The sequence below is a fragment of the Daphnia carinata genome, chromosome 8, assembly GCF_022539665.2.
Source record: "Daphnia carinata strain CSIRO-1 chromosome 8, CSIRO_AGI_Dcar_HiC_V3, whole genome shotgun sequence".
In the NCBI taxonomy this organism is placed as follows: Eukaryota; Metazoa; Arthropoda; class Branchiopoda; order Diplostraca; family Daphniidae; genus Daphnia; species Daphnia carinata.
Window position 1 is genome coordinate 6,027,003 of NC_081338.1, and position 18,750 is coordinate 6,045,752.

At 41.4% G+C, this 18,750-nt stretch overlaps 5 protein-coding genes and 1 long non-coding RNA gene across 9 annotated transcripts; 3 read left to right on the top strand and 3 right to left on the bottom strand.

Annotated features, from left to right (window-relative positions):
• The first annotated feature begins 1,925 nt into the window (after positions 1-1,925).
• On the top strand, positions 1,926-7,807 carry LOC130700063 (D(5)-like dopamine receptor). Its single transcript, XM_057522064.2, has 5 exons — positions 1,926-2,036; positions 2,526-2,725; positions 3,361-3,451; positions 3,901-4,205; positions 6,438-7,807. The coding sequence occupies exons 1-5, from the start codon at positions 1,970-1,972 to the stop codon at positions 7,416-7,418; spliced, it is 1,644 nt and encodes a 547-aa protein (XP_057378047.1). The 5' UTR covers positions 1,926-1,969; the 3' UTR covers positions 7,419-7,807.
• LOC130700103 (uncharacterized) lies at positions 5,037-5,557 on the bottom strand. Its single transcript, XR_009003652.1, has 2 exons — positions 5,419-5,557; positions 5,037-5,343 (listed from the first exon to the last, which is right to left on the bottom strand). It is a non-coding gene; the product is annotated as an uncharacterized LOC130700103 (long non-coding RNA).
• Positions 7,446-9,690, bottom strand: LOC130700072 (tRNA:m(4)X modification enzyme TRM13 homolog). Of its 3 annotated transcripts, none has more exons than XM_057522080.2 (6): positions 9,589-9,690; positions 8,646-8,833; positions 8,362-8,556; positions 8,060-8,302; positions 7,869-7,993; positions 7,446-7,804 (listed from the first exon to the last, which is right to left on the bottom strand). In XM_057522080.2, the coding sequence occupies exons 2-6, from the start codon at positions 8,800-8,802 to the stop codon at positions 7,487-7,489; spliced, it is 1,038 nt and encodes a 345-aa protein (XP_057378063.1). In that variant the 5' UTR covers positions 8,803-8,833; positions 9,589-9,690; the 3' UTR covers positions 7,446-7,486. The 3 variants fall into 3 exon arrangements, with proteins under 3 accessions (XP_057378063.1, XP_057378060.1, XP_057378062.1); XM_057522077.2 differs by lacking the exon at positions 9,589-9,690 and adding an exon at positions 8,978-9,335; XM_057522079.1 differs by lacking the exon at positions 9,589-9,690 and adding an exon at positions 8,925-8,950.
• Positions 9,691-11,134: 1,444 nt separating this feature from the next.
• Positions 11,135-16,806, top strand: LOC130700058 (transient receptor potential protein-like). The gene is made up of 18 exons (XM_057522059.2): positions 11,135-11,223; positions 11,307-11,368; positions 11,425-11,543; positions 12,309-12,549; positions 12,611-12,753; positions 12,819-13,020; positions 13,088-13,261; positions 13,340-13,574; positions 13,650-13,802; positions 13,885-14,030; positions 14,179-14,285; positions 14,351-14,484; positions 14,549-14,672; positions 14,741-14,936; positions 15,013-15,165; positions 15,232-15,298; positions 15,380-15,532; positions 15,621-16,806. Exons 1-18 carry the CDS (start codon positions 11,220-11,222, stop codon positions 16,637-16,639), a joined length of 3,432 nt encoding a protein of 1,143 aa, XP_057378042.1. The 5' UTR covers positions 11,135-11,219; the 3' UTR covers positions 16,640-16,806.
• On the top strand, positions 11,771-18,710 carry LOC130700091 (macrophage migration inhibitory factor-like). The gene is made up of 3 exons (XM_057522103.2): positions 11,771-11,775; positions 18,188-18,323; positions 18,395-18,710. Exons 2-3 carry the CDS (start codon positions 18,216-18,218, stop codon positions 18,644-18,646), a joined length of 360 nt encoding a protein of 119 aa, XP_057378086.1. The 5' UTR covers positions 11,771-11,775; positions 18,188-18,215; the 3' UTR covers positions 18,647-18,710.
• Positions 16,745-18,024, bottom strand: LOC130700087 (cysteine-rich hydrophobic domain-containing protein 2-like). 2 transcript variants are annotated; one of them, XM_057522099.2, is made up of 4 exons: positions 17,676-18,024; positions 17,366-17,576; positions 17,157-17,273; positions 16,745-17,104 (listed from the first exon to the last, which is right to left on the bottom strand). In XM_057522099.2, exons 1-4 carry the CDS (start codon positions 17,831-17,833, stop codon positions 17,084-17,086), a joined length of 507 nt encoding a protein of 168 aa, XP_057378082.1. In that variant the 5' UTR covers positions 17,834-18,024; the 3' UTR covers positions 16,745-17,083. The 2 variants fall into 2 exon arrangements, with proteins under 2 accessions (XP_057378082.1, XP_057378081.1); XM_057522098.2 differs by having other exon boundaries at positions 16,745-17,093; positions 17,676-18,022.
• Positions 18,711-18,750: the final 40 nt, after the last annotated feature.

An 18,750-nucleotide genomic window follows, 5' to 3' on the forward strand; every position in this document is an offset into this window, starting at 1 on the left:
ACCGGCCTTTCTTTTGTTTTTTCTAACTTAAGAATATGATCCCCAATTTTTTTTTTTTAAAGGTAAAAAGGATGAACAGCCTCTGTTGATATAAAAACTCATAAAAATATAACGAAGATCGTGGCGGGTTAACTGCTTTCGCTTCTATGCGGATGCCCTTCATCTCGGCCGTTCGTAGCAACAAATCGGTACAGTCCGGAAATTTGATGCTGATGAATTTCTATGACCGTATAACCTCCTTCGGCCCTTATCTTCCTTAAGTACAGCTGGTCACATATAAAAAACACAAACAAAAAAAAAAAACGAAAACGGACTATCAAAAAAGCCACACGACTGGGAAAAAAAAAGTAAAAGCCAAATTGTTTGGACAGGTTGCCAATAAAATGAGAAAAAAAAAGAGTCTCGCACGTCTGCATTGATTGCGACTATCTGCAGGGTACGTTGTCCGGCACGCCAGCGCTTGACGGTGGCCCGGACAGATTGACATGATTAGATTTCCTGATTCAAGGTTAACGCTTCTTTTAGTCATTGCATAAAACCAACAAGGAGGACCCAACAAAAGGAAATCATTGCCAAAACAGAAGGCATACAAATCAGTCCAACTATATGTAATAAGAAATCAATAGCCTCTTCTCCGCCCATTTGTGCCGCTCTTTTATTCGTACCAGCGAGGTGCTTCATCGCAATCCTTCGTTGCTTATCGTCGTCTGACAATCTATCAACCGGAAATGAGCTCTCCCATCAAGCGGCCTTAACTTTTTCTCCGCGTCAACTGCACCAGACATTTGCAAGTGCGACCTTCATTTCTCAGTCGGCGATAAAAAAATTGTTTTATTTAAGTTTTATTAAAGTTTTTCAAAGCCTGTCAGAAAGAAGAGACGTGATCGGATGCAATCTCGCAAATGTTAGTCATGAGACGTTTGCAAATATCTCAAATACGCACAGAATGTCGACTTGTTTTTTGGGGGGGACGAAAAATGACAAAATAGTTATCAACTTGACACTATTGTGTCATTTGTGTTGGTGGACGTCATCGTCGGCTGTTGTTGTTCCACTCTAAGCCGGATTCTGTCTCTCTGGTTATAACGGTAAGAGAAAAAAAAAAGGGATGATCTTGCCGCTCTGCGCACGCGGCAAAATCATATTAAACTGAGGGGGGAGGATGTGTCTAAAGGACGAGAGCGGAAAAAAAAGAGTTCTCTCCGCCTTCGATTGCGGAACGTGTCCAGTCGTCCGCCAGCTTCAATCGGATTCTCACCCATCGCTGTTCCATCGACTAGTATTTTTTTAAAGAAAGCGGAGAGATAGTAAAAAAAAAAAAAAAAAAAAAAAAAAAAGAATATCAAGTGGCAAGTGAATCTCGTCAATCTAAACCGCTGGATGGATTTCGCATATTCGGACCGGGGGTAAATAGAAAAAGAAAAATTGTTAAAAGATTTCATCTTTTAAATCGGGAGGACAAGGAGAAAAAAAGAGTCTCCGACCATGTTTTTGTTGTGTTATCTTCACGGCCTGTTTGTGCCCGAACGTGAAACAATCGGATTATTCAAATTTTTTCCCTTTCAAATGTTGGTATACACCCCGACAAAAAAAAAAAGAGGCCTGACGAATATTGCAAATTAAAAATAATAAATCAACGTGAAAATTTCATGCGAAGGAAAAGTTCTTGCGCAAACGTGTTATTCTTTTAAATTGTACGATGCCCTTCATTTCACTGACCCACCCCCCGCTTTAAAAAGTCAATAAAAGGCATTTCTTAATGAGGGCTGAACTCAATTTTCCAGAAACTGTTTTAGACGTTTTCCTTGACGTGAAATTTTAACGGAGAGAAATATTGGCCAATGCCAGGTGGCTGTTGCCGCGTGAATAATTGGATGTCTAACCAATCGCATAATGGTTTTCAGGTTTTCGATATAAAAAAAAAGGGAGGTCGCTTGTCTTTACTCGCTGCCCGCTAAATCGATCGCCCATGAAGTCATCGTGGATCAACGAGTCGCTACTTCTTGTTGCACCTGCGACAGTGGCAACAACAGAAGGTAAACATCAACATTGATTTCAAATACGACGCTATTCTATTCGCCAAAAGAATCACCAAGTTTCAATACGATGTCTTTGGAATTTTTTTTTTTTTTTGCGATTTTTCAGCACAAAGAAAAAGGCAATCGATCATGTCGAATAGAATGGCTGACATTCGCCAAGTAATGAAATGACCTTAAAATCAATATACATCACAATATAATAGACTATAATAGATTGTCCGAATCATTTCGACGGTTCACTGAGATCCAGTTTCGGTCATATGATGCACGACAGTTGATACGGAACAACTCCATCCGGAGAAACGTACCGTTTCCTTTACACCGATGATTGGCAAAAAAAAAAAAAAAAAAAAAAAAAAAGTCCAACAAATTTTCGTCAATAAAAGCTAGAATTTCATTCAATTATTATGACATTTTTCGTACAACTGGACGTCCAATTGCGATAAATGTCAAACATTTCAATAGCAAAATTTTGTTTTCCTTTAGGCGAAAGCAGTAAACAAGATGTGACCAACAAAAGTCTAAACGACAAAGATTTGAATAATGTGACGGACGCTATTAGCGGCGACGTCCAACTGGCGGCACGTGTGGCGATGGGCATTGGTCTCTACATGTTGGCGATGGTGACTTGCGTCGGAAACGGTATGGTCATCCACGCGATCCGCACAGAGAAACGTCTCAGAAAAGTACGTGCAATCAATTTTTCAAATTCGTTTTTCGCTTTGCGTGATTGCCGGATATTTGTCGCCGGGATGGAGGGCTCTTAATTATTAATTATACCACTTCTCCATCATCTGCGTAATTCTCCTCCCCCGCTCCAAACATTTGGTAACATGGCTTTCCACGCAACCTGATGTTTAATTATAAAACAAGAGCCAAAATGGATGAGATTTCACATTTCAAGATTTTTCTCACTTCTATTTTTAAATTTAAAAAATCGTTGCTGCTGTTGTGACGCTCCGAACAAGCAGACACCCACTCACCCAAAGAAAAACCAACAGGAGTTTAATGGAAACAGATCGAAATAATAACTGAAATCTTTGTTCTCTTAAACTCTGGAATAATATAGTCAAAGAGAGAGAGAGAGCAGATCGATAAAAAACACAAAAGAAGCACATAACGATTCAAAATGCAAACAATGTCGTAAATGGGAGCTTCGCTTATTCAATAATTTTCAAACGATAAGCTTTTAGGGGGGGAAAAAGGGCAAAGCTCCGAACCAATCAAAATGTCTTAAACAACTCGCTTCCTAACCAAAAAATCAGTCAACCTTTTCATCCCCCATTTCCTTCCAATAATTTCTTCTCAATAAAAACAAAAGGTATCCAACTTGTTCATCATGAGTTTGGCCGTTGCTGATTTGGTTGTCGGAGTGTTCGTCATGCCCATCAGTGCCATCTACGTCCTAACAGGTAATTATAGCCTTCATCTAAGCTGACGTAAGCTAACACAAAATCTTTCGGGTACAAAAAGAAACGTAAATCTCGAGATGGAAACCATAACAAATGTTTCAGTCGGTATAACGAACTAAATAAAGATCTTGCATTTCCAATCCCGAACGAAAAAAGAAAGACAATCCATACTTAAACTACCCGAAAGATTACAGCAACCATTCATCGCAATACAAAGGGGGAAAAAAGCCATTTCTTCTCACGATAGCAAGGCCAAAGGATAAACAGCAGTAGCCTATTTGTCAGTTAATTGAATTTCCGCCTTTTTTTTCCCAGTTCAATAACCAAACCTGTCTAGCCCCTATCTCTAGAAAAGCAGCGATGAATTTTCTGCTAAACAAATTCTTCCCAAGTTTTCTTCTAAAAAACACCTAAAAGAACAAAATTCTTTTAAAATCTGACACTGACAGATCGGTGGTACTTTGGCGCCTGGATGTGCGATGCTTGGCTGTCAATCGACTATTGCGCCAGCACGGCATCCATCTTTAACCTGTTTGTGCTCAGTCTGGATCGTTACTGGTCAATTACATCGCCGCTAAAATACCTCAGAAGGCGGACAAAGAAACGCGCCTTTCTCATGATTGCCGCCGCATGGACACTCAGCCTACTATGGATTTTGCCCGTCACTGGATGGTCCAGCATGACGGACGGAATCAAGCTCAACTCATCGCCAGATTCTTGCGACACGGAATTCGCTGATAACATCACCTTCAAAGTGAGTTCAACACATTTTTTCTTGTTTTTTTTTTTTCAAAGGATTTTATGAAGGGGAAAAAAATGTGCTCTAATTGCCGTCATCATCGCTACAAGAAAAAAAAACGAATCAATTTTCTAGAATATGCTCGTTAATTTCGCGTGACGAGGACATGAAGAACAAAATAGGACGGCTGTGTGTGACAATCGAATCAAGAAATGTGACAAGGCTACGCTTTTGCTCCCTTTGAATCACGTTCCGTCAATATCGAGACAATGGATTTGTCTTGCGGGTTAAGCGGACGAGCGCCCGGCACAGCACGATTTGACAAAAATCAACTATCAACGGGACACGTTAAGTGGATTCAATCGATCAGTTAAAGACGCCTTTGGCGACGTCAAACACTTTTACACAGCGTTTGGTTGAAAGAGGTTGAGCGTTTTGGCACTCCAGGACGAAATAGCTTGCCGCATGGTTAAACATCCCCCCCCTCCCCTCTCCCATTGAAAACCCATCGGATTCCAATTGACCACGTCGTTTTGACTTCCCAGCCAGTGTATGAAATGTACACAATTGACTCGAGAAGATTAGTCTACCCATTTCCCTTGAGCAGCTGTTGCTCAAAATACTCAATCAAACATGTTTTCTTACTAAACGGGCTGAAACTTAAGAACCATTTTACCATTGCACTCATCACAGATAGTGTAAACTTTATGTCACATATCATTTAACATTCATCCAATTTTCCCACCACTGAAAAGCAATATGGCCAATCGGGGCATTATTGCTTATCAGTTTTTTTAGTAGGCCATAAAAGAAAGAAGGAAATGATGGTCAGTGAATTGATCCTACCTAGTAGATGATGATAGGGCCACTTGTTCCAGTTGTTGGAGTACACTTGACGTTTTCATGACAGGAATATTGAAGATGACTTCTCCACGGAAATGGAAGGAGGTTCTGTAAAAATAAGCTGTACTTTTCAGCTCTTTGGTATTCTTCATGAATTTGATGGAAGCTGTTGAAGAAAGCTGGGTTATTATTGATGTTGGCAATGAGCCAATGGGGTGTGCCTCTTCAGTTTATGCATGTCTACCAAGCATTTCACAAAGCTTGGCTTAAAGTTTTCCAAACACACATTGTCTTTCTCCACTTCAGTTCACTGGAGTATAAATCAAAACGTATTTTTATATTCCTTGATCAACAGATTCACATTCCATAAAGTAGTAGTTATTACCTTTGCATTGCAGAACCTTGTCTTGAGAAATAGTTTGAGCAAAACGTTTTCACAATTAGAGTAGAACACAGGGAATAGCTCTAATCAGCCATTTGAAATTGGAGGGAAAACGTGACGAGGCAGAGTTGAAACGTTCATCTTAGACGGCACAGAACATGTGTCCTAGACATTTCATTAACAACGTTGCCTTTGCAATAAACTTTAGGATGTTCAAGAATATTATAAATAATAATGAAAAAGTAAAGGAAATTTACCTGTAAAATCCCAAACACGTATCTGCTTAAATATTTATCAAAAATGCATTAATTATTTTACATTAAGAAGAACATAAGTCAACTCGGTGTTGCCATGTCACTTTTTCCATTCTACTCGAAAAATATGTACGTAAATTATAATGAATGTTTGCGTCAATCCGCTTTCTCATAAAAAGAAAGCAACTCACATTCTTTTAAGTGTGTAAAACACTAGAAACTTACGACAAAAAAAAAAAGACATATTCAGCGTCCGACAAACTTGCAGGACAAAAATCCGTGCAGACGAACATGAGATAGCTCTCAGAGGCACTTTCGTTTCTTTTTTACTTCCGCCTCATAACTTTATATCCTTTTTCTTCTCCCACTACGTAGCTACTTTTTTTTTTCTCCTCTTCCTCTTTAGAAGACTTTACCTTTTTTCCGTTTAAGGCTTTCATGAGTCGTGACGCGTTCCCTTCTTACAGCCCACGAGGTATGGCGGAAAAAAACTTACCAAACATACGAATGAAAAACTCAGCCAAGCGATGACATTCGTAATGGAAACCCATCTACTTTCTGTTGATCTCAGACAGCTTCTAAAATCACCTAATAAATGCGACCCTGGTTCGTAAAGAGCAGAAAAATAAAAACATTTTTTTTCGCTTTTCAATTTAAAGAGATGACGTCAATCTAAAAGGCGTCTGAAGTGGATGTTGAAAACGTCGTATCCGTCTTATGTGGGTGTCAAGTGTCGTAAATCAATTAGTAATCGATACCATTCAACAGGTGACGGCTGCTGTAGCCAATTTCTATGTGCCAACGCTATCGATGCTGTACATTTATGGGCGAATCTTCCGCACCATCCGCCAACGGAGTCGTAACGATTTGGGTGAAGTGACAGTTTCAACGGCTCGCAGACGGCCTCATCAAGCCCCTGCAATCGTTTCGGACCACGGCGACTCGACAAGCCTCCAGGCTATGGAGACGGAAGACGATGTCGTCGAGGATCAGTCCAATATGAGAGTGTTGGAGCGGGGCATTTCTACAATGGCCCGAAGCTGGAACCACGTAAGCGGGAAATTCAAATGGTACAGTCACAGGACTTCGCCTGGAGCGCTACAAGCAGCTGGTTCGTCTCGCAAGCTCCGCGCAGACCGTTCAATCTTAGATTTTTACGAAAGCTTGACATTAATGGAACTGCACGGAAGTGATGGGGGATTGGACAGTGCGATGCAGAGTACAACACATTACATCGACGTGCAAGTCAAGGTTGAGTATGTGGACGACGTCATAGATGGTCGATCAAGTAGACATCGATTAGACAGCGAAAAAGTTAGCAACAGACGACAGCAACAACAAGTTTGCAGACAGTCTACAAAGTCCAACAACCATCAGGGCGGAATGGCAACTCCAGCCATTCCATCTGTGCTGATTTCGCAGAAAGAAAGAAAAGCTGCTCGACAACTGGGCGTCATTGTGTGCGCTTTCATGGTTTGCTGGCTGCCTTACTTTATAGTGTTCCTCGTCGTGGCCGTTTGCCCGGACTGCATCGGCGACACGCTATTCAAAATCACTCTCTGGCTAGGCTACATCAATTCGACCCTCAATCCGGTCCTTTATCCGCTCTGCAACGCCAATTTCCGACGAGCGTTTGCAAAAATGTTGAACAGGACTTGCACATGCTGCCGCAATTCGGCCTTCCAGCGAAGTCAAACCTATCCGCTGTCCGGCCCACCTCTTCCGCAGAGTCAGCAATCGCGATTCTGATGATTTGTTCTGCGCAAACTATGTCAAAATTTTCAAAAGAATGTCTATTTACCTAAAAAAAATTGACTTTACGAAGCATGCGCAAGCAAGAGAACATTCTCAGGAGAAATGTCCGGCTCGACGTAGTACAAAAGCTTGGCCTGAAGTGGCCACGAAGACAGAAATTCAACTCGGCCACGGTCAATGATTTGTTTGCACTGGCGTCCGATATTTTCCCGGCGTTCGATATCCAAACCCATGGCTGCGTATCTTCCGGGTAAAATGCTGGTTTTGGCCTCATTCTCTCCAATAGGATCGCTGTGTTCTTTGGCCTGGCGTGATCCGCATACTGCCCAGCTCGTCATGGCTCTCATGATAGCAAAATCCGTCTGGCTCAGATTTAATTCCTTTGAATATTAAAATTTAGACAGTCAGCAAAAGACAATATATTGATCCATAAAGAACGATTACCTTAAAGAAAGCTTTCCCGACGTAATGTCGCCAGGTGCACTGATGATGGCAGCAAAGAGCTATGCAAACTCCTTGTACCAATCCATTTGGATTATTGGCTCTATGGAGGCAATTTAACGCTAAATCTAAAAAAAACCATGAAGTCAATTGGCTATTCTTGTTTGCAAACCAAACACCAAGCGTTAACTTACCTGTCGCTGCTCCACACAAATGTTTGCCGATTCCGACAAGCCTTTTTGTGTCGTTGCGGACGAGCGGCACCTGTCCCAAATCCACATCAGCAATGTCGGCTCGTACTCGGTGGATGGAAGCATGGCTTTCCCCGTCCACCTTGTAGCGGTTGTCGTGTTTATGCCTGGGTGACGACTTGTCGATCATCAGCAAAGCGTCCGTTTCCAGGTTAACCGCCTGACCTACCGCGTAACTCAACTGTCCTGAACGTACAAAAGTAATGAAATTGTGGAAACGAGAAGTCCTGTAAATACTGTAATACCTCTGCCTGAGCCGAATTCGACATATGTGCTCCTCGTTTCCCCAGACGTCAAAACACCAAGTTTGGCCATATTGTAAAGAATGGAAGAACTCTGGAATACGTGACGCCAACTTCCTCGACTCTCCGTCAGCGAAGCAAGTGTGGGTTCTAGCACTGGATGACGCCCAACAGACACTGGCAGGTCTCCCACAAATTCTAAGAGCATCAATGGATGTGTAAGTGTTTTATACTTGTTGAAGAAACCAGTATTAATAGGTAGTAGTTTTTTTAATTTTGACACCCACCTGAATGGATCTTGGAAATCCGGGCAATGATGGCTAGTAGTTCCTCATCTGACAGAGTTCCAAGATTGACTTTGATCTCCTCATTGTTGTCAACGACATTTATGTTTTCCTTTATATATTCTGGCAGTGGTTTGGGTTTCGAGTTGCACTTCTCCATGTGCTTCGTCAATTGTGATACAAAACATGAACTGAAAACATGATATGTTTGGGTATTATTCCTTTCCATAAAATCAAGATTTCAGCGACTACCCATAACATGCCCATTAATGTACAACAAACCATTTCTCCATACAAAAATGTTAAAATTGTGAAATTTAGTTCCTTTTAATTACTGATTTGGATCGTAGGGACAGGGCGTTCGTGCATATTTAGCAGCGGAAGTAGGGCAGACTTGGTTTGCAGCATCCAAGGACGCATGTTCCCCGCAGAACTTTCGTCCCGGCTTAACCGACATGCGGCAATATCTTTTCTTTGTCTGTAAGAAGTACGCGCACGTCATTGCTGTTGTATTGTTGGACAAAGCCATTCAATTAGCGATCAGAATGTCGAGGACAATGTCAATTCAAAAAAAATGCCAACCACATGGAACGTGAACAGCATATGCCAAACAACAAAGCAGACGATATTTTAAAGAAAACAGGGCTCTGCTGTCAGATGAGTAAAAAAAGAACTTTGCGCAATTGTCGTTTAGAAAGCAAATATTTTTGGTAAAATAAAAATAGTACAGCAAATTTTTGGGTTCAAAGAAAACCCCCCCAAAAATATCGGTTTCTCTTAAGAGATTTATGGCGCATACGACTTTTAATGCTCGTAACCTACCGCATTCATTTCAACAAAGAGCACCAGAGACAAATTGGTCTCATACCAAGATGATTGTCGGACATGTTATAAGCTTTATCGCAAAACGTATAGGTATTTATATGGAGGTCTTGTAATATTTCACCAAATAGTGGGCGTGACTCGCAGTACTCTTATTCACCAAGGCCAATAGCAGATTACGGCGAACTTCGTTGTTGGTCTTAAAGACTAACTTCTTTGAAAACTTCAGCTACGACGTGACGGTTTTTTACAGATCAAATGAAACCCAACTTGTTTGGATTGCAGTTAGAAGTTTTTGAAAATTCGGCAGGATTACTCGCTGGGATTTAGACGCCTTCCGGAAATTCATCCCATCATGATGATGAATTTTCCTGTTCGTGGTATTATAGCGGTTGTCCCATTCCTCTCTAAGCGGTATTTACATTGCTACGGCTTCAAAATAATGCGACGATAGCTGGTGGAATTAGACAAGGCGGAAATAGAACGTTAGTTCTTTCATGGCTATGTAACTGGATTGTTCACTAATGAATCCATCAGGGAAATAACACGTTAATAAACCTAGAAATCATTTGAAAATCAACTGATTTTAGTTCCAAAAGCAGATGGTCGAAACATTGGTCCAGTTGATAGACTGAAATAAATCCTTTGCGCAGAGTTGTAGAGGATTGCTACCGTTTACAGGGGCCATATATTCTCCTACGGAATGCCTCGTCGTCTGGGATATCTGAAATCACATAACTATTCTGAATAAATGGAAGTCGAGTAGCCCAGTTGAGTTCCTAATAAAAAAAGAAATCGACAAAAAAAGATACTAGAAGTTCCCAGTCATTACCAGGATTCGTCATCAAATTCGAGACATGGATTTTTGTAGCTCCATATTTTCCCCTTCGTTGAAGCGTGAAACTTTTGTACGTTTCGGAAAATGTAGCACATACACAAACAAAGTTTACATGAATGCCTAGCAGGATATATGGTACAGTAAGTTAAAATGTACTTGAAAAAAGAAATTTGGATGAGCGTCCTTACCGATCGATATTAAGTCTTTTATGTCAAGCCCAGCAGCCACAAAAGAGTCGGTTGAGTGTAGGCTAGTCATGAGCATTGATGCACACTATACAGCTCCACGTTCTGTCACGGTTGGCGAACGTGAATTGATAGGCCCCTCTAGATGGGTTTCCTGCATCGCTCCTTTTGCAAATCCGAATACAAATTTTTCTCATCAATTCTCCAGCAGGAATGTCGTCAGTGGCGAACACAAAGCCGCGAGGCGCAGTTACCGGCTGTAACTGATATAAAATCGATCACAACGACATGGTGAAACTGGCCAATGTGTGCTTCTTATTGCCTATCATTATTCGGGGAAAAAAACAAAACAAAAACATGCTATATAAATAAAATTGTTGTTTTGTGATTTCTAAAAAATAAAATAATAAAATGATGGGATATAAAAATGGGAGAGGTTGGGTTGCTGAAGGGCAAGCAGAATATGAATGTTCTCATAGAAGCCAGCACCATATAGTAATCCTTTTAAAGCTAAAAACAAAAAAAAGCACACGAATGGGTCGACAAATACACGACTGTAGAGCCATACTAACAAGATTAGTTAGAAAAATAACTTGGAAACAATTCGCAATGAGGAAGTATTGGTACGAGTATGTAGACTACAAGGGCCTCAGTAGCCCGGCACGCCAGCTGGCCGCTCGGACAACCCAAAGAATACCTGGCCGAGTCTGACGCGGTCCATTAACCGCAATCATGGGTAAGTGTTGCATTATTTTAAAACTCTTTTTAAATTACAAATGCCCCCCCCCCCGAAATTAATTGATTTCATAACGTTTTTAGCGCCCATGAAGGGGTCCGAATCGAGGGAGGGTCTCGTTTCCCAGGGCTCTCAGCAGAGCCTGGTAAGCCAGATTCAATCGAATTACAGTAACTATTTAACAATCAATTTGCCCAACAGATTAGTCTCAAAGAGGATCCGCAATTTGTGATGGGCCCGCCCGTGGAATCGATCCTGAAAAACGAAGAGAAACGCTACTTGCTGTTGGTGGAACGCGGCGATTTCAACGGTGTCCGCAGGTTAGTACTTCTTTGCTCACTTACTAGATTTAAAAAAAGACGCACAAACTTAACATTCAGTATCAATGCGTTTACTTTAAAAATTGAATCAAAGAGTATCAGCCTACAGAATAGGATTTCATGTTCTTGCTCAGTGTTTAGTCAGTCGCACGCTTGACCGATTTGATTCCATTCCCGATTGAGTCCATCGTATATTCACTGCTAAAGCCCCTCTCTTTCTTGCAAACTTTTCCTTTTTCTCACAAAACATAAGCTCGAGGGCTATCCAATAAAAAAAAGGAACTAAACCTCGAGCTTTGTGTAGCCTAGAATTATTTTAAAAACTCGAACAAAACTTGTGCATACCGAAAAGAATCGAACCATCGAAGCAGGAAACACATTTTTCTTTTTCTGCACTCCAGATGTGCGTACACATAGGACAGATTCCACACAGCCCCAGTCTATATTGAAAATCCCTTTGGAACGTGTTCCTTATGGTGACCTCCAAAAATAGTGAAAACGCATTTTCAAAAAAGATTACAAGAGTATCACTAGAGTCAGAACGTCCAATCTTTGTGTTTCTACAAGGACGAAGCAGGAAAAAAAAGAAAGTAGTATGAAAAACTAAATATTCAAAACGTGTTCCCTGGAATCGCGTTGTCCTGTTCGTACGACGGCCCATCAATGATGAAGTGAATTCTACATGTATATAAGAGCACTCGAAGTGTTTACGTAAGAAAATGGTTAAAGAAAAGACGTAACGGAACTCTGTCCGGTTATGCGCAGTTTGTTGCAGGATTACAAAGATCGTCCCGACGATTTGAATATCAATTGCACCGATCCGCTTGGACGAACATCGCTCGTCATCGCTATCGAGAACGAAAGTTTCGAGCTGATTGAAGTCCTGCTCGATGCTGGCATCAACGTGTCAGACGGTCTACTTCATGCCATCAGCGAAGACTACGTCGAAGCCGTCGAATTGCTTCTCGAATGGGAAGAAAGGAATCATAAAGAAGGCACCCCCTACGTACGTTTTTGCATGGCAATATCTTTATTGTTGAAATGGCTAACGAAAACATTTGCATCAGAGCTGGGAAACTCTGGATAGCGAGAATGCCACTTTTACGCCCGATATAACCCCGCTAATCCTGGCTGCTCATCGAAACAACTACGAGATTCTCAAATTGTTGCTGGATCGTGGAGCTGCGTTGCCCATGCCTCACGACGTCCGGTAATGAACGGTAATACCAACCAACAACATACCTCGCAAATCAACGTTTCCTCTTGTGCACACAGGTGCGGATGCGATGAATGTATGGCATCCAGCAAAGCTGATTCCCTGAGACATTCGCGTTCCAGGATCAACGCTTATCGGGCTCTTGCGTCGCCCTCCCTTATCGCCCTGTCCAGCAAAGATCCCATTCTAACGGCTTTCGAACTGAGTAAAGAACTTTCCCGCATGTCCATCATTGAATCCGAGTTCACCGTTGACTACAAGGTAAAACATAAAAGTTCAATTCTTTTTTAAAGACACGATGTAAAGTACTTTACGTTGACGAGGACAGCAATTGGAACAACAGTGCCAAAAGTTTGCCACGTCTCTACTGGACCACGTCCGAAGTTCGTACGAATTGGAGACACTGTTAAATTACTCTCACGATTCGGAAGATGTTTGGGAGCCCGGAGAGCGTCAGACTCTTGATCGACTCGAACTGGCCATCAAATACACCCAAAAAGACGTGAGTTTCAAACTTTCCGATTTTGAAACTGTTAATATTTTAATCTTCCCAAATGTCCCATTCAAACCCCCAAAAAAGTTTGTGGCTCACGCCAACGTGCAACAACTGCTAGGGGCTATTTGGTATCAAGGTTTACCGGGATTCCGACGTCGCTCTGCGCTCGGCCAGATCATTGACACAATCAAAATCGCAGCCAAATTTCCGATTTACTCGATGCTTTACATGATTGCACCAGCGTCGGACAAAGGCAGTTTCATCAAGAAACCTTTCGTCAAATTCATTTGTCACTCGGCTTCCTATCTCTTCTTTCTCTGTAATGATTCGCCAAACCTTGTGTGATAACTCGATTTCAAATGAAATTCGTTCTCTTTCGCCCCCCCCTCATTAGCTCTACTCGGACTGGCTTCTCAACGCGTTGAATACGTTCTTATCGAATGGTTCGGAACGGACTGGATGCAAGAGATTCTAGAAGATTGGAAACGTCGTGAACGAGGATCTATACCCGGACCTATAGAACTATTCATTATGCTTTACATAGGCGGTTTGTTTCCATGAAATTCAAAAAAACAAATTTTAATCGCTATTTCTAAAGAGATGGATAAACAACTTCTAATTGATTTCAGGGCACATTTGGGCAGAGGCAAAAGCTTTATGGTCCGACGGTCTAATAGAATACATACTGGATCCATGGAACTTGATCGATTTCACCTCGAATAGCTTCTTTACTGCCTGGATTTTTCTACGAGCTGTCGCTTGGTTCATCGTTCAGGTATTGTCCAAAGCAAACGAATTTGAAAAAAAAAAACTAGAGGAAGAGTTGAGCTTTTCACTTTAACTTCCTACCAAAGCCTGGAAGCCTTACATACCGCAAAGGAAAAGCTGAATGCTAATCAAATTATTCATGGCTATTTCAAAAGAGGGAACAGTGGGCCGGACAGAATCCGTGGTATCCGCGTGAGGAATGGAGTCCATTCGACCCGATGTTGATTAGCGAGGGAATGTTTGGCGCCGCCATGATTTTCAGGTATGCAAAACACGGCAATACTCCCTACACATGCTTAATAAAATAATGTGTGCTTACCTTATCAGCTATCTGAAGACGGTGCACGTATTCTCGATCTCTCCGCATTTGGGTCCGCTTCAAATTTCTCTCGGCCGTATTATTATCGACATCATCAAGTTCTTCTTCATCTACATGTTGGTTCTCATCGCCTTTGGATGCGGTAAAATGAATCAATCCCAATTGATTTTATGCGTGATATGCTAATCAGAAATTTACCGATATAGGTTTGAACCAATTGATGTGGTATTACGCCGATTTGACCAAGAAGAAATGCTTCTGTTTGCCAGACGGAGGTCCTGATTGGGAAAACGAAGAAGAAGCTTGTTTTTTTTGGCGTCGTTTTGCTAAGTATTTAAATATTAGAATTACGACAGATACTAGGACGCTAAGAAAATAATTACCTCATTAAATGTTAGTTTGTTCGAGACATCGCAATCACTCTTTTGGGCTAGTTTCGGTTTGGTCGATTTACAATCGTTCGAATTGACTGGTATCAAGAGCTTCACTCGTTTCTGGGGTTTGCTCATGTTCGGCTCTTATTCCATGATCAACATTATCGTGTTGCTCAACATGTTGATCGCCATGATGTCCAATTCTTATGCCGCAATTGCCGTAAGTATCTCTACTTATCACATCCTAAATAACATGAATCATTTAGCAGTTCACTTGTAAATAATGAATTTAACAGTCCAAGAGTGATACCGAATGGAAATTTGCCCGTTCCAAACTTTGGCTCAGCTATTTTGATGATGGAGCCACTGTTCCACCACCGTTCAATGTGATGCCGACGCCCAAATCCTTGCTGAATCTGTGCAAGAAGAAACAAACGCAGGCAGCCAAAGTAAAGATAAATCCTAAACATGAGAAACGATGAATTTGCATTACATTTTTCTTGGCTAAATTTTAGGAAAAGAGTTTACAAAAGGCCGAAATCAGACACATGGAAGTGATGCGACTTTTAGTCAGACGTTACGGTATGGACCTACAAAATTGCAACCATAAAATTGGATTAGCACTATAGACTATTAAAAATGATCATTTAAAAATACTCAAAGTGACGGCCGAGCAGAAGAAGAGTGAAGAAATGGGTGTAACAGAGGACGACGTCAATGAAATCAAACAAGACATTTCGTCCTTCCGTTTCGAATTATTGGATATCCTGCGCAATAACGGAATGAAGTGCGGCGAAGCCGAGAAGGGCAACGCAGGTACCTGTCCATTACAAATTTGTTTTTAAAAATAGCTTACATAAAAATATTATTTTAAAAATTATTTACCAATATCTTTCATCATAAGCTGGAAAGAAGGGCAGACTACGCGAACGTCGTTTGAAGAAGGGCTTCCAGATTGGCATGGTCGAAGATTTGATCAGCTCCGTAATTGCCAACGCTGCGTCCGAGAAGGGCCCTGTAGATGTTTTCGGTAAGATTGCCAAAGTCATGGCATCTCGCAGCAGCTCCAAGATGAAGAAACGAAACGAGTGGAACGCAATGGCGGCTAGTAGAGCGTCCATTAAGCGGAATCCAATCGGATCTAAAGCACAGAGTAATCAAAGGTGGTCGCAACAGTCACTCCGACGATCCATTATCGAATCGGAACGAGCTGATCTCCTTTCCATGGATCCTGATCGCATTGTGGAATACAATCCGCGCCTCAAGGAATACACTCCCGCTACTCGTGTAGCCTACGCCAAGTTCAAGCGTAACACGCTAGGAGTTATCAATGAAAGCAACAAAGAACCAGATTCAGAAAAGAACAAACGACAGAGAAAGTCCAACGTTTCTCTAAAGAAGTTGGCATCCGATCCGGACATGAAGACGAAAATTGCTGCTGCCGGGATAGTGACTGAAACTGAAAGTGCTCCAGCACAGAATAGCGTCATAGGTAAACCTCTTCAACCGTCCGAAGTTATTCTTGAAGAGAACGAAGCAGTCACTCCAGTCCCACCTTCTCCCAAACCTGCTTCTCAGACACCTAAAGTGCCAACTCCAGCTCCTACTCCAACGCCTACACCAGTTCCAACTCCAGCTCCTGCTCCGACTCCTACTCCAGTTCCTACTCCAACTCCTATCCCAACACCAGCCACTACTGCACCAGTTCCGTCGCCCATTCCTACGGTCTCGGCTACTGTGGCAGCATCACCCAAACCTACAGCCTCCGCCACTGTGACAACGTCACCCACTCCTACACCTGCTTCTCCTCCTACTCCAGCACCTTCCTCACTCCAGCCACGTATTTCGTCACGTCCAGGAGATCGTTCACCCTCATCTAGGCCTTCTTCTCGTCCAACGACTCTGAAAGATGGGTGGTTTTAAGCTGATTAAATCAAGTCGAATTTTGTAGGTAGATCGGGCCATAATTTAATACTTACGGAGTCTGCCCTTCTTCTTTGCTCTGCCTTATCAGCATCCATCCTGTAGTTTTCTCCATAAACGACATGTTTATTGCCCGCAAAACACTCTTAATATACATGCAATGACAAGCTCCGAATATTTTTGTTGTTTTTTACTTACACAAAAGTCGTATATGTGATTAGGGAGTCGTTTAACATTTAGGCGAAGAGATCTTAAAGTTGTCGCTTTGACAACCACATCCACTCGGAAGAAACGTACAAGCATAAGACTTTATAGCAGACAATTCTGGATGATGAATAATAAACGATATCCAACAGTGAGCAGTCATAATTGTGTGCCGATTTCCATGAGGTATCGTTTCTTGTTAATCGGGCCGATGAATATGAAGTCGTGGTACAAATTCAACTAACAGTACCTTACAAAACACTAAGAGCATTAAACTAGTCAATCAAACAATTCAGTATGCTATTTATCTTACATATTCAACCATGGCAGAGTTATCACATCTCTGTTTTGACAATCTCCAATGTAATCCAAGTTTACTGTACAAATGGCTGTTTTCCCAGTCAAGAAGCTTCTCTAAGGCATGTCTTGTCTACAACAGAAAAGGTTTAAGATGAGTGATGTTCACACATAGAATGCTGAAGTGACCTGTTAACATGTTATGTTATTAAACCTTAATCTTACCCTTTTACTGAGGCAAACTACTGGCCAAAGCGAGCAGCCAAGAGTGCAACAACAGCATATGCATCCACAAAAGAGCCATTTCACATTCACTGGAAGAGTTTTTTTAAGGACTGAATTTATTCTCTGAAGTGTTTCACTGAATTCTTCAGGGGCAACTTTGCCTGTTAGGGCGGAGGGAAATTCTGTGTCAAACCGATTACTGAGTCCAAACCTGTACACCATAATGAATAACAGGATAATAATATTGCAACACATTTTCACCTCTAATTCCTGTAAAGGTGTCTAATAGAGGATACAGTTGATCACTTACACAGTAACATTTCCAGCACCTCGGATAGCAACCGGATCACGGACAGATTCTCTGTGAAGGGTTAGTAAATCTACCCATTCTGCATTATCTGTACGAATTCCATGGTAAACATCTTCGTGAAAGGTTGATATCGCATTTAGGTCTTCTGTGTTTGCCATTATAAACCTTTATTCGACTCTAGTTCATTCAATACATTTTAGATCCATGAATCTACATCACAAAAATGCACATTCATCATCATGCTCGATTTAACAGCTGATTCCACCATTCAGAACACTTGTACTTTAGCCAGGAAGTCAACAGTTTCATGAATTAGAGAGCTCACGATGTCACGAACTGACTACAATGAAACCGGAGTTGCAGCAACCTCCGCTCGTGGCGCTGCAGTACTCATTGCAAATTCGCGCTAGAATCGCAGTTCGCTCTTTCCTTACTTTTTGGTGAGCAATTTCCTAGCAGACGCTTGTCATTTGCATCTCTTTTTCAGACATTAGCTGACTTGTTCCCGTTACCCAGTTTATTGCAGAACGAGGTAATAAAATGCCCCATTTGAAGATCACTACAAATGTTTCAAAAAGCTCAATTCCAAGTAATTTTTTGAAAGAGACTTCCTCGTTAATTTCTAAAATGCTTGGCAAGCCGGAAAGTGTAAGTAACTAACGGTGACAAAATTTAAAGTTATGGAGTAGAGCAGATAATTGCTGTTTTTATTGCTGTAGTATTGTGTCGTGACAGTTGTTCCCGACCAAATGATGATGTGGGGAGGAGAAGAAGGTCCATGTGCAATTGCCCATCTCATGAGTATTGGAAAACTTGGACTACAGGAAAACAAAAATTACTCTAAACTGCTGGGTGACCACATTGAGAAGCATTTAGGTGTAGCTCCTAATCACATGTACATTGAATATCAAGATATCAAAACAGCTGACCTCGGATATGATAATACTACTTTCCATGATATCCTTGGCTGAAATCAATAATTGATCCCTGTCATGTCTGTCTAAAAATATATACATCATATGTGCAGTTCCATTTTTTCTATAGTTTTTTCTGTTTTTTTTTAAATGACAATTAA